Source organism: Pecten maximus, chromosome 18 (genome assembly GCF_902652985.1).
Source record: "Pecten maximus chromosome 18, xPecMax1.1, whole genome shotgun sequence".
NCBI classification, from domain to species: domain Eukaryota; kingdom Metazoa; phylum Mollusca; class Bivalvia; order Pectinida; family Pectinidae; genus Pecten; species Pecten maximus.
The window spans coordinates 8,444,288-8,457,495 of record NC_047032.1 but is presented as its reverse complement, the minus strand read 5'-3'; the positions used below and the strand labels follow the sequence as shown (position 1 = coordinate 8,457,495).

General features: G+C 36.2%; 1 protein-coding gene across 1 annotated transcript; it reads left to right on the top strand.

Moving 5' to 3' along the window:
• Positions 1–10,183: 10,183 nt before the first annotated feature.
• Positions 10,184–11,172, top strand: LOC117317012. Its single transcript, XM_033871789.1, has 2 exons — positions 10,184–10,454; positions 11,018–11,172. The coding sequence occupies exons 1-2, from the start codon at positions 10,184–10,186 to the stop codon at positions 11,170–11,172; spliced, it is 426 nt and encodes a 141-aa protein (XP_033727680.1).
• Positions 11,173–13,208: the final 2,036 nt, after the last annotated feature.

Here is a 13,208-nt window from a genome sequence, read left to right as displayed (position 1 = left end):
GTTGTTATCGATTGTCTTTAGTGACGTCATCGATATGGGATATCAAGAACGATAACTCGTGCCAATGCTCGATTTTCAGGTGTTATTTACAGGTAGACGAGGTGACATAAAAATGTAAAAAAAAAATCTCTATTCTGATATATTTTCAACAATAATTGATGGATAATTTTAATTTCTATTTTCGTTGTAATTGACCTTTAAGTAACACATTGATATAAAATGAAACTCGCCTTCAAGTTGATGTAGTTACATTTCATGTATGCAATTTCTGTTATTCCTTTCAGCATTAAAGTACGAACCAATATTACGCTATGATATGGCATTGTAGTTCTTACTGGCTCAAAATTTTAACTATTTTTATACATGTATTTTTTAGAAAAACGAGCGGTCTCTAATGATGAGTCAAATCTATATCCTATGCAATTTACCGTGGTTGGTTTCTACGACCAAACAGACGTGAAAAGATGGAGTGGGTCTCTGTCTGCTTAGTGTTAAAATGTACTCTATTTGGTAACCATGTCGGGTGTCACAGTGCAGCGTCCGCCTATTTGCAACTTTTTGTGTACCTTTGTATTTGTGCACAGAGTCGTCACCGAGTACGCGGTCATGGGTGTGTATATCAAACATTGCATCACAATGTATAATTTCTAGTATCCATTTAGATACAATATCTGAATTTGCTTATTATTGTTACTTGAATTTGGATATAAATACTTTTATTAAACAAAAAAGTCTGTGTTGTATAAAAAATGTAAGTTTATTTGTATCATTTGTGCTTATATTTCAGAATTTACATTCTCCTGGTATCCATGATAGTCAATATCTCATTTGTATTATGTAGCTTCATTTGTGTCGTAAAAATTATTTGTATTTTATACCTGACTTACATGACTTTTGTATCCTGTTTGCTTTGATATTCATTTTTTTAAGATATGATTTACAGTCCAGTCACCTAGACCTTTTGCTACGGCATCACTTATGTTATATTAACGTCTACATGCCCACTAAATAGCTGAAGATATGTCGGGACTAAAGGCCCATGTTGCGAAGTTTTAGACGCTGACTGAGATGAAATCCTGCATCCCGACAACAGCTCTTTTCAGAGCCAAATATTTTTCTGTAAAAGTACCACGAATCTTGAATTAACACACAAATACGTGTACCGTTGTTATTGATCTATCTTCTTACACGTAGCGGTACATGCTATACAAAACCTAATTAAAACGAAATTAACAAATACTAGTACAGTGCAACTTCCGAAAACCGAACACCTCTGAATACCGAACAAATTGTCATTGTACGGAATTGGTCGCTCTTTATCATAGTATTAAAAAACTTCCAAATACCGATCCCTCTGAATTCCGAGCACAGGACCGATTTTATGTCCGGTTCCTGTTAAAATATACTAAAAATTACTTCTGAAAACCGGCGATTATGACACGAGCTCATGCCAGTCAACCTTGAAACAACACCTGTGACGGGTATGGTATGAAGCCTAATTGTCTCGGGACCTACGTATACATGTAGGTAATTTGTACAGGTATCCAATATATACCCCTCTTTAAATTAAAGTCGATATACAAAAATACAAAATTACCAAAACGGTCCAGGGTACTCATTTTTTTCTAGTGAAGTGCAATTTAATTTGTTGAATGTTATATTTTCTCTAGACATTTCATACATTTTTGTTCTTAATTTCAAATCGGTCTGATGTTTAGAAAATACTTTATTTCATATCAGAAAACGGACACTTTCACGTGATGAGGAAGACACAAATTAACATGTTATTCAAGCTGTGGGTCAAGATTACCAAAACGGTCCTGGATACTCCTTTTTTCTAGTGAAGTAAAATTTAATCTGTTAAATATCTTATTGTCTTTGACATTTCATACATTGTTCTTAATTTCAAATCGGTCTGACGTTTCGAAAATACTTTATTTTATATCGGAAAACGGACACTTACACGTGATGAGGTAGACACAAATTAACACGTTACTCAAAATAACCAAAACGGTCCTAAATACTGTTTTTTTTTCTAGGGTAGTAAATTCGAAGTTGTATCTGTTGAATGATATATATTTCCTTGAGATTTCATAAAAGGATGTTCTTAATTTCGAACTGATTATTATAAATTCACCATGTTATATATCAGAAAATGGACACTTTTAAGACAATACCTATTAATTTACCATAAAATTGACTCATTGTGAATGTGAAAAATGTGCCTGCTTGTTGCGTGCTGTGCCACCCGGTATGTACGTTAATTGACCACCTCCAGCTAGATGTCACCATATTAACACCCCCAACCCCAAAGACACACTAAAAAAAATCCTTGCACATGTTTCACTTTTTAAATGACCGTTTCCTTAAATATCGTTATTCAATAAAACCGAAGACGAGTTAAAGTTCTTTATTACTTTAAGCCTTTCGGCTCAACCGTAGACATGTGAATATTCAAATTATAACAAAATTGTTGATCACTTTCGCCACATACCCACACCGACAAATGGACGTGATATCTAGCGTGTACTGTACAGAATGACCATGACATTATTATAGTAAATTGAAATACTTATACATTAACAATTGCTGGCATATTTGTAAAATTCTCAGATTGTAAATTTCAAGTAGACATCATATATGTATATTTACTATATCTTCATCCAATACACACACATGTATGAATATGTGTGCGTGTTCACTCATATAAACATATACAACACGTGTATACATATGTATACGCTCACACATATTGATATGTGATTATATACATGTATATAACAATTGATTTACTATTTAAATCATAAACAATATCCTATCATAGATTTGTACTGGAATCGCACATAGAGACAATTCAACTACTAATAAAAGTAATACAACATATGTATGAGAAACATTATATCACTATACACAATTACTGGTTATTAAGCCATTCTAATGTTCTCTTCCTTGCAAACTTAAGATATTTAGCAAGATTTGAGAAATCATTTCTATTACTTCTTGTTAATAGCTCTATTAATTTGACCACCAAGAACCTTAACTCTGCATATGTACCACTTGTGTATATACTTAAATGACTCTAGTTTTATATATGACTAAAAACAAACACATTTTATGTTAACTATTTTATTAGAAAAATAATTTAGACAATGCAATGCATGTATATTTGTAACTTTCAACATACATGTCAAATACAATTTATATAATTCATAAATTCATAAATATATAGGAACTCTAGCAATATAGTCTTTGGAAAAAACATTTGATTGCGTCACATGCATTTTAAAGTAGAGAAATGCTTTCACAGCTAAATATTTAAATCACACGCTTCGGGGGAAAAAAATACGTTGATTTTTTATTATCACATGAAAAAAACCCAGCAAATATGTTTTTTCTTTATCTACTAAAAACCACCGTACTGTCTTCATAACTATTGTTAAATAAATCTCTTAATGTTTATTGTCAAAGATACCAAAGAAACTGTTGATGTAATAGGCCTACCATGAACTGACTTTCGTATACGTGAAGTATCACTATCGAAATGGAGATCATTTAAAAATCGTATGCTTTTCACACGCATCTTATTCCCGTATTCAACAAGACAAACAGTGTAGCATGAATTAAATAACTTGCACAATTCAGATGATCGGTGGTAAAATTATGGATTGAAATATTTAACTCGTCATGGTCGTAAACGTGATAAAGCTAACTTTCTGATAGCAAAACTTAAAAAAGCATAGCTATCATTTATTTGCAAATATGTTTATCTATAAAAGATTGATACATAGTAATACTAAGACATTTTGTAATTGTCCTGTCAATCTTACCTGTGCACTGAGGATGACTTGTCAATCATTCTTATCAACCAATGATACTTGCCACGGCGTTTGATTGACAGCAACAATGCTCACTGACGTGTGACGAACTACAGTGTAATCTGCCTTGTATAAGGTGACTTGTCAATCATTCTCACCAACCAATGAAATTCATGTACGGCCAGGTACCTATTTCTAAAGTATTTGATTGACAGACAGACACGATGGATAGTATAAACAAATGACGGCTATCATGTTGATTCACGACATAATGAAAACGTGTTGTATTCTATAAGACGCTACGTAATAAAAGGTACAAGTATTATGATTTAATAAAAATCATTGAAATCACATTTTTGATAGAAACAGAAACCATAAAATAGACTAGAGTAAAAAAAATACTCAATGACATGATATAATGTGAAGACATAAAACAGCCGGTACATTTAAGGCAGAGAACATCCATATATGGGTACCCTAAGATACGATATATTGCATGCTTTTGACTATGCAACCAGTACCATTAAACATAATTAGTGTTATTCCCATTTTTGATCAGTTTCATATGTGGAATTAGCCAGAGTTTATATTGGCCTCCTCTGGCGCACTACGATATGAAAACGTGGAATTCTCCGACACCTGACATGTGGCATGTCGCTAAGATTTTGGTCCTAATACAATAAAATTGGGAGTGACATAACACCTACATATATGGATAAATGAGACATTTATTTACCCCAGTATACCCATTTAGTCCCATCTAGGTGTTTTATTCAGTCCTTATAGACCCTCGCTTTACGCTAGTCAACATTTCATACTGGACTCGACGCCATATTGCTAACTATGTAGGTCGCGGTCGGCCTAATTACCTAATCAATGCGCGATGCAGTGAAAAGGAAAAAAAATACAACTTTTATTTCTATAGATTTTACCGCTTATAATTAAGAAATAATGGATTTTTGAATTTAATATAACAGGTTTTGGGAAATAATAAGCTTAGTTTTCTTGATTTAAACTACGTTAGAAGAAAAACACAATAAATTATATGTGGTCTTTTCGGTCCATTGCGTTCCGATTCGGGTGGTTAGTCGTACTGTCACTTACAAAATGGCGGGTCAACAGCGTGAAATTTTGACTAGCGTAAAGCAAGGGTCTGTACTGACGGAATAAAACACCTAGGTGGGACTAAATGGGTGTTCTGGGGTAAATAAATATCTCATTTATCCATATTGGTAAGATACGTGTGATTTCACACCGGTTTTATTGTATTTACACCTTGTATCTTAGCGACACCAAACGGTGACGGAAAATTCCATGATTTCATATAGTAGGCTAGTGCGTTCTGGCCCTACACCAGAAATGTATGCAAATTATATCCTTTCTTGGATTAAAGTTGTTTGAAATGATCACCACACAGTGATTCTTAGATCTACTACTCAAGAAATAACTTCCATCAAATCTACTTTACTTTACCTGTCAGCGACACACAGCGGAATGTTTACAGTACTTTATATATCTAAATATACTACACATTATCTATGTCCCCTCTAGACTACGACTATAGTGACAAAATAAAATAAAATATCATATATTATCAAGCTAAGTAAAACTGATGTTTTATTCTACGGCATTTATAAGAGATGGAAACAATTAAAACCAATGGTAAATGGTTATACCGTACGTCCCTGGTCACATCGATCAGTTACTCCATACCGATTCATATTACAGGTACAATTTATCGCATGAGTAAGCGCCGATGAGTCCTGCTGATCCTCTGTGATCCTCAGTGTCTCGATCGCGGAGGTTCACCGCGGCGGGGTGTTCTCCATTTGCCCACTTTTTAAAGTTCAAAGAAAAGTGTTGATATAGGAGAACAAAGGAAAACCAATTATAGTCTGTTCCATTTTAATTTTACCTGTGTTTTACCTGTAACAACACCTATTTCAAACTTCTTCTCAAAATCCACCAGTGGGATTAAGCTGTAACTTACCAGAAATAATCCTGAGATAGCCCTGGCCAAGTGTTGCTATTTAACGGGTCGGTCAGAAATCCAAGATGGCCGCCATGGCAGCCATCTTGAAAAATACATTTTAAACTTCTCCAGTTCAACTGGTGCCATTGAGCTGGAAATTGGTGAGGATGTTAAGGAAGGAGAACCAACAAAGTGTTGTTATTTTTCGGCTTTGTAAAAACTTTGACATGGCAGCCATGGCGGCCATTTTGTAACATGATTGTGCAATCATGGTTTTCCTAAACAACACCTATTTCAAACTTTTTCTCAAATTCCACCAGTGGGATTCAGCTGTAACTTACTAGAAATGATCCTGAGATAGTCCTGGCCAAGTGTTGTTATTTATCGGGTCAGTCAGAAATCCAAGATGGCCGCCATGGCAGCCATCTTGAGAAATACATTTTAAACTTCTTCTCCAGTTCAACTGGTGCCGTTAAGGAAGGAGAGCCAACAAAGTTGTTATTTTTCGGCTTTGTAAAAACTTTGACATGGCAGCCATGGCAGCCATGGCGGCCATTTTGTAACATGATTGTGCAATCATGGTTTTCCTGAACAACACCTATTTCAGACTTCTTCTCAAGTTCCACCAGTGGGATTCAGCACTTACCTATACCTGATATAACCCTGAGATCATCCTGAGATGATCCTGACCAAGTGTTGCTTATTTATCGGGTCAGTTAGAAATCCACAATGGCCGTCATGACCATTAGTGTGCCACTAGACTTGCTACTGAGTATGTATGCTACAATTGTACAAGGGTCTTTAGAGTCAGATGACCGTTAAGGCCCCTGGGCCTCTTGGTTTTTTTAGCTCACCTGCCCGAAGGGCTATAATCTTCAAACGACTTCTTCTCAATAACCAAGAGGCCCAGGGACTTGATATTGGGCCTGTAGCATGCTGGGGTGAAGGGCTACAAAGTTTGTTCAAATAAATGACCTTGACCTTCATTCAAGGTCACATGAGTCAAATAGGCTATAATCTTCAAATGACTTCTTCTCAATAACCAAGAGGCCCAGTGACTTGATATTGGGTCTGTAGCATGCTGGGGTGAAGGGCTACAAAGTTTGTTCAAATAAATGACCTTGACCTTCATTCAAGGTCACTTGGGTCAAATAGGCTATAATCTTTAAACAACTTCTTCTCAATAACCAAGAGGCCCAGGGACTTGATATTGGGCCTGTAGCATGCTGGGGTGAAGGGCTACCAAGGTTGTTAAAATAAATGACCTTGACCTTCATTCAAGGTCACAGGGGTGAAATCGGCTTAAATCTGTAAACAATAATTTTGCGATAGCCATGAGCCTCCGAGACCTGAGAGTAGGCCAATAGAATGCTGGAATGAAGGACTAGAAATTTTATTAATATGAATAAACCTAGCTTACTATGATATTTGAATAAAGAGGTAATCAGCATAGTATCTGTAGAAATGACCTAAATCAACTTCAAAGTTGCTGTAGAGCCAGGTGAGCGATACAGGCCCATTGGGCCTCTTGTTTAATTCACTTGCTTTCATGAAACAACTTGATTACATCACACCTGTGTCTGAATATTCAGATACCCACGATGCTTGGCAATGCAATGCTTAAACACTCGCCTGGCAAAACTAAGCACCAAGGGAAAATATTACTCTGGTACTTTTCTAGAGGTTAGTTAAATCTGAATTCTTAGAGTGTACCCTGAATGATTTTTGTTATGTTTACTAATTGTTGAAGTTGTACAAATATTTTGGGTCAATTATGTGAAAATATTGTATCGTTTTTTAGTTATGCGTGATTTTGTGAAATACACATTTGTATACAAATGTTATTCTTCGTAGACAATGACTCACATTGATGTTGTGTCACAAGTACAATGTATGTGATATCCGCGATATATTGTGTGTATATATCAAATGCCACAGTGCGATATCACTGTATCATAATATTTGTAATTTGGCTATATGTTATACTTAAGACCTTGGTTGTAGCATCAATATTTAATAATATAGACCTAATGTTTATTAAAGACATGTTACATTTACGTCTCGAACTTACTCGAGAAATGTATGTTTTCCCAAAATATGAAATGCTGTAAAAACATAAAAATTCGCCGGGAATTTCATTCCGTTTATTAATAGAAGAGATCCCGGAGGGATTTTCGCGCCCTCCATTGAATGATCTGTATAGGTTCCATGTCAGATTGATCTTCATCTGTGTAAATTGAGAAACATCCCTCCAGTACTTTTAAAACAAGGGAAACTTATATATCAAATTTGAGATTTAGCGATAATGGCTGTCTGTCGACCATGTTGTTTTCAGATTGGTCCCAAAATGCAATACGACGGACCAAGGGGAACCTACATATGAAATTTGAGAAAGATCCCTTCAGTACCTTCTATAAAATAGCGATAACAAACTTCAATTGTTAGAATCCAAGATGGCTGCCTGTCAGCCATGTTGATTTCAGATTGGTTCCAAAATGCAATATGCACACCTAGGGAACAAGGAGTACATACATATTAAATTTCAGAAATATCCCCTCAGTACTTGTTGAGAAATAGCGATAACAAACTTCAATGGTCGAAATCCAAGATGGCTGCCTGTCGGCCATGTTGTTTTCTGATCGGTCCCAGCAGGACACCCAACCCGGTCACATTATACTGACAACGGGCAAACTAGTCGTCCCACTCCAAATATGCTGAGCGCCAAGCAGGAACAGCAACTACCATTTTTAAAGACTCTGGTATGTCTCGGCTAGGGGATAGAACCCAAAGCCTTCCTCACAGCGGCGAACGCTCAACTAATGGCCAAAAGCGAGGCATTGTCAAGGGAGACATTAGGGGGGAAATTCGTTAAGAAAGAAGAGAAAAGATGAGATCCCAAAGTTAGTAGCCTCCTACGATCATGCAATGGGGCAGCAGGTACAATTGAAAGACCCTAAAACACACACACGCACTCACCACACGCATGCATGTCGCACGCACGGGAGGCTGTCCTAAAATGACCTTCGCTGTTAATAGGACGTTAAACTAAATGAACCAAACCAAATTGAAAGACCCTAAGGATTGTTTCTACAACATGATTGTGTTTAAAGTCACTAAGTCCCCAAGGGGTGGGGAGAGACCAAATGGCTTATTTCTACAACCAGATCATGGTTGTCAGCGATGCTGCATATGGTTATTGGTTGAGAATCTCAACAGTTTCAACACTTCTAAAAAGTGTTTATAGCAATATGGCCATGTTGCTCACTTTTGACCCCACCCCTTAGCCCCCTGGGAGTCAGCTGGACCATTTGTAGCTTTTTGAATCCCTAACCCTTAGGAATGCTACCAGTCCAATATGAGTGATATTCATTGTTTAGTTTCAGAGAAGTCGTTTATATCAATAAAGCCAAATTGAACCCTTTTGACCCCGCCCCTAAGGCCCCCGGGATCAGCCCCACCATTTTCCCTATTTTGAATTCCTACCCCATTGGTATTCTACCAGTGATATATGAGCGATATACTTTGTTTAGTTTAAGAGAAGTCGTTCAAATTTTGGCCCCGCCCCTCAGGCACCAGGGGCTCAACCCCACCATTAAAAACAATTTTGAATTCCAACCCCATAGTGATGCTATCAGGCAATAGGAGCAATATCCATAGATTGGTTTCAGAGAAGTCGTTTATAATAAAAGAACCAAATTGACCCCTTTTGGTCTAGCCCCTCAGACCCCTGGGGGATCAGCCCCACCATTTGTACAATTTTGAGTCCCCTTCCCATACGGATGCTTCTGACCAAATTTGGTCTAATTCCGATATGCGGTTTTGAAGAAGTATATTGTTGACGGACGCAGGCCACGGTTTGCCATAAGCTCACCTTTGTACTTGACCAGGTGAGCTAATAAATATGACATTTCCCTTAATGTTATCGTCATATCCATTAAACAAAAATCCTTTTCATTGACAATTTTATTAGTCATAAAGTTTAATAATTATTTTTTCTTTGTTTTCATGGTAAATACTCAAATGTGATTGGTCGAAAAATTCTTTTCATCTTCTATGAAAGAAAAATAAATAAACCACGCCCCCCAGGAACTACTTTCGCTAAGGCGGTAACTTCAAAGTAAACTTGTCCGAGAGCTCCGGTTACCTTTGATCTTCGGTAGATTCCGTTAGGATTTTTACATGCACACAAATGTACTAAAATTTCAAAAATTATGAAAGTAAAACATTAAAATGGGAAACAAATGCCTGTAATAATTTTAAAAAATAAAAATAAAAAATTGTTATCAATATTTTTGATATCGCCTGTTTTCTAACCAACGAGTTATCAACACTATGGCAGACGTACCGAACTTTGATATTGGGAAAACCGACGAAATACTGAATTTTGAAGAAATTGATGAGGCTGAAGGCATTTGATGGAAGCCAAGAACTGAACAATGCTCTTTTAGAATTATTTGACATTGATTTGCCGATGCCAACACCGTCATCACCGGCTCAAGCAAGGGACGAGATGGTTAAAGCCATGGATATCAAAAAGCCACAACCTGCAGTCCCGGGCCCCCAACGCTTCAAAAGACTTTCCGAAGATCAACTTAAAGAAATGGAGGACGAACGGCAATCTAAATCCACTAAAAGCAATACCAAATGGGGTATAAAGGTTTTTCAGGGTAAGTTATTTCATATTTTTGGGAAATGGGGGGGGGGGGGGGGGGGGGGGGGGGGGGGACGTAAACGTGAACCTGCATTTCATGGTGACATGTTTTGTCAGAATTGTTTGCAAAGCTAGTACACATATAAACATCCCTGACTTACTGTAAGATATCTTGACACTTAAGTTTACAGTGCACGTTCAATGATACAAATACATGGTCTCCCTGGCCAGGATTTGAACCCAGATCTTCCCAAATCAACATTGGAATGCTTTTCGTTAAGCTACTAGGGCATACTAGCCTATAGTATTCATAATCAAAGGACGTGACTGTTGACTCATCCGGGAAATAGGCTTTGATTCAAATTGAAAAGGACTCAGTAGGGCCTAGACATTTTTTTTTCATTGCGTATTTTTTTTTAATCAGGGCATGAAATATACTTTCAACAAACTGTATAAACCCGCGTAAATGACGCTTCAACTGTTAAATTTGCAAAATATGTGTCAATTACAGTAGTCTTGGATCTGGAATACATAATTTACAAGACATGGTTCACTGTCAATGGGATATTATATTTTCAGATTGGAACCGCGAGGTACATGGACAGGAATTGGACATAAGTTTAATAGGGGTTGGTGATTTGTGTGACAAACTACGTCAATTTTATGCCGAGGCATCGCCAAAGAATGGACTGGTGTACCATAAAAACACTCTTATTAAGAGTGGCCTGCTTTAAAGATTATTTCTTTGATAATTTCATAGATTAATTGATTTTTGTATGTCTAGATTTAATTAATTAGCTATTGTATAACTTTCAACATGAACATATTCACTTATGCATTTTCAATCTGTCAATGTACATTGTAATATTCATGAAAGCTTGTGTGGGTTGTTGGGGGCATCCTGTCTTAATCAAGCACACCTGGGTTAATTAAAGTTCTTATGCCATTCCAACAACTTAACAATCGCTACATGTAATATCTACTTAAAATATTATTATCATTATACATGTTAGGTTTCTGCTTACCCTTTATTTCTTCCGACACCACATCGTTACTTTAATCGATGAAATTGAAAACATACACAGGTAAATAAAATTCCTTCAGTTTTATTAAAATACGAGTTTCTTTCAAATACTTAAAAAATATTAACAAAAAATCCATAATTAAATAGGAAATGACTCGAGTTAGATAAATTCCAACAGTATCCAATTGAATCCACTCCAATTCTTCAATTCTCCAAAGTAACGAAAATAACTGCACAATAAAAAGTTGTTTACTGTCCCTAATTATAGATAACTATACTACGACTCAAAACTATAAACTAAACTACTCTACACATTTCTCTATCTAAACTACGCACATAAAATCCAATGTCTCGATATTAATATGACCTTTTCCAAACACTTACACAAAAGCTCTCTAAAACTAACTCCTTATTCCAAAGACTCATTCAGAAAATTCTTCTAAACACTATATCTCGAAAAGCCCCTACTCTGTTAACAGGCCTTTATATATGGCCAGCAAACTATTCTTGACCAGAGACATCATTTACTAAACCTCACTACCTATACTTTAAATGTTATACTTAACCACCAACACAAGTCTAATAGAATGACATCATGGTCATGTTTAATATGTACAATCTCTAGGAACCGCCTATAAACATATCATAACCTCATACCTATTTATATCACAGTCTGGGAATCTATTTTGATGCAGCCCACCCAATGACCACATACCTATATATTTCAGAGCTGATGATGTATTTTAACGCAGCCACTAGATGATCGCATACCTATTGATAAACCAGTCCTCGAGACTGACCAGCCTGGACAGGCGGCTAAACATATGCCAGTCCTGGAGACTGACCAATTGCCTATTTATAACGCCACATAAAGACCTTACCAAGCCACTGTTAATATACATATAAACCAGTCTCTGAGATTGACCACGAAGGTGTTTAATATCATCCCCAGAGGGAGCTGACAACTAATCACATCTAATACACACAAGACCTAATAATAACACCATAAACCTAAACAAGTCTATTGCTGTTAACTCAATCAATTACTACTTAAAACCCATAAAAAGGATGGGATGTTGTTAGATGTTCATGTAACCTAGTGAGAATGACCGTCTTATTTTAACTAGATTGCTAAAACCTTATCCCTGATATTCGCAGTCGCCAAGGCCACTTCCTTATCACCTCTAATCTGACCATCTACATGTACAATTAACCTCTTACTCATTTTAAAAATAGGAAACAAAGAAAAATCAAAATATTTCTACTTAATGATATACAAATTGCTAACTTAAGAGGTTACTACCTACCTTTAACCAATTACACCTTATCAGTACAGATATGACATATCTATATCAAATGTACATCTTTAAATGAATCTATTTAAGCTTGGAAGATATTTTGATAGGTCTAGCCTACTTTCTGATTGTATATTTTTGTACAATGAAATTTGTTGATATGAACTACTTGGGAATCGGTTGTGTCGAATAAAACCCACTGTTTCAGATATAAGCAAAGCGAGTCATCAAAAATATGTTTAAAATATGAAATAGCTGCAATAGAATTCCAAATGATTGCAATATACCGTGACAAAAACAAACGCACCATATTTGGTTTGGTTTGGTTTATTTTATTTTGTTTAACGTCATATTAACAGCTAAGATTGGTTCGGTCCGATTTGTTTTGACGTCCTATCATCAGCCTGGCATACTGCCAAAAACAACCAGCAGAATGCCCTGCAGGTAGGGC

Excerpts from the sequence above, each read along its gene's own strand:
- LOC117317012 (XM_033871789.1), top strand. The coding sequence starts at position 10,184 with ATGAGGCTGAAGGCATTTGATGGAAGCCAAGAACTGAACAATGCTCTT. Across the intron at positions 10,455-11,017 it reads GGGTATAAAGGTTTTTCAGG|ATTGGAACCGCGAGGTACAT; the intron begins GTAAGTTATTTC and ends TTATATTTTCAG.